This window comes from Nothoprocta perdicaria, unplaced genomic scaffold, assembly GCF_003342845.1.
Source record: "Nothoprocta perdicaria isolate Ctin4 unplaced genomic scaffold, notPer1 scaffold_314, whole genome shotgun sequence".
In the NCBI taxonomy this organism is placed as follows: Eukaryota; Metazoa; Chordata; class Aves; order Tinamiformes; family Tinamidae; genus Nothoprocta; species Nothoprocta perdicaria.
This window is the reverse complement of record NW_020455549.1, coordinates 30,595-32,303: the sequence shown is the minus strand read 5'-3', so window position 1 is coordinate 32,303 and position 1,709 is coordinate 30,595. Positions and strand designations below refer to the sequence as shown.

At 74.5% G+C, this 1,709-nt stretch overlaps 1 protein-coding gene across 1 annotated transcript in view; it reads right to left on the bottom strand.

Annotated features, from left to right (window-relative positions):
* Window positions 1-791, bottom strand: part of LOC112950304 (SWI/SNF-related matrix-associated actin-dependent regulator of chromatin subfamily D member 1-like) — a 13,239-nt gene extending 12,448 nt beyond the window's left edge. Inside the window, exon 1 of the mRNA XM_026042806.1 lies at window positions 123-791. Within this exon, the coding sequence (XP_025898591.1) occupies window positions 123-776 (654 nt within the window). The 5' untranslated portion in view covers window positions 777-791. The remainder of the gene's footprint in view (window positions 1-122) is intronic.
* Between the last annotated feature and the right edge of the window lie 918 nt (window positions 792-1,709).

Here is a 1,709-nt window from a genome sequence, read left to right as displayed (position 1 = left end):
GCCCGGCTGCAGCGGCCGCCTGGCCCGCGCGCAGAGAGCACGGCGTCGGCGCCGCCGCTGAGGACGTGGCGCTCGTCACACCGGCAAGGGCGAGCGGGTCGGCAGCCTCCCGGCGGAGCCACCGGCACGGGGCTACTCACCGCGGCGAAGTCCCCGGGGCCGCAGCGCTCGCCGCGGTAGCTGCAGCTCAGCAGCATGTCCTCGAGCCGGTGGCACGTGCGGTTAAAGAACCCGTGCAGATTGAGGGGCTCGTCCTCRTCCCCGAGGGGCTCGGGGCGGCGCGGGGCGAAGCCCGGCGCGATGCCCGGCTCGTAGGCGACCAGCGGCGCCAGGTAGAGCAGGTCGTGGGGGCTGAGCTGCGAGAGGCGCGCGCGGTTCACGTTGCAGAAGGTGACGGCGGGGAAGGCGAGCGCCGCGCTCTGCTCCTCGCGCAGCAGCGTGACGTGCTCGTACTGCAGGTAGCAGGCGACGCGGTCGGCCACCTGGTAGAGGAAGACGGAGAGGGAGAGGAGGAAGGCGAGCGCCCAGAGCGCCTGCCGGGCGCCCACGCTGCCCTCCACGAAGATGTGGCTCAGCCCGTGCAGGGTGCAGCTGCCGGCGAAGGCCACCAGGTCGGTTGCGGCCGCCGCCGCCGCCTCCTCCTCCTCTTCGTCCTCCTCCTGCCCGTAGAGGATCTCGTCGGCCCCGTCCTCGCCGGTGCCGCCGTCGGCGGCCGCCGCAGCCGCCTGCCTGTCCTCGCGGGAGAAGGACACGGTGCAGAAGATCTGCAGGGGCATCGTGCGGCCGGGGCAGCCGAGCGCAGGGCAGCACGGAGGGCGCACGGAGGGTATTTGAGCAGCGGGGCGAGAGGAGGAGCGAGGGGCGGTTCTGCGGCCGCCCCGTCCCCGGGGACGCGGCAGCGGCACCGCGCGACGCCGCCCGGGCGGCAGCTCCTGCAGGGAGCGCGGTGCCGGCCGGCTGCTCCGGCCGCTGCTCCCGCGGGGCGCCGGGCTCCTCCGGTCGCCATATGTTCGTCGGGCGCCTTGCCGGGGCGGCCGGAGCCAGGATGCGCTGCCCCGAGCGGTGCCGCCCGCGCTCCGCGCTGCCTCTCTCGGCACGCTTGCTCCATGCCGTGATTCAGGTGGCAAATCCCCYGGAGCAGATCCTGGAGGTGCTTCCCGCCTCCGGTGCTGCTGGGCCGGCGGTTCCCGGAGCGGTGCCGGTGCTGCTGGGAGCAGAGCCGGCCCGGCCGCAGCTCCGGCGTCTCCGGCCGGCGCCTGGGAGGCCCTGGCTTGTGGTTCGGCTCCTTCCTGTGCTCAGCGCTCCGTAAAAGTATCCGGCGCAACCGCAGAGCCGGCGGCCGCGTCAAGGCGCCAGGGAGAGCGGCCTGCAGGGCCCCTCCGTGCCGGCTTATGGAGCCCGGCATTCCCAAAGCGGACAAAGMAGCGGGGCCAGGGACAGATCCGGGTGATCCCGGTGCCAAAGCCCTGCTCTTCCCGAGCACAAGTGATGCCAGGGTCCATCCCGGACCGGCCGAGCCCTGTGTTCCCGGGCCAGAGCGAGGCTGGCTGGTGTCGCCGCCGAGCGCAGCGTCGCGCCGGGGTGACCTTGGGGACCCGAGCCAGCGCCGGCCCCGAGGCCGGGATGAAATTTCACGGAGCTGCGGCCAGCTCGGCGCCGCGGGAGCAGCTCCGGCCGTCCCGCTCCGGCCGCGGGCGCCAGCGGCTCGG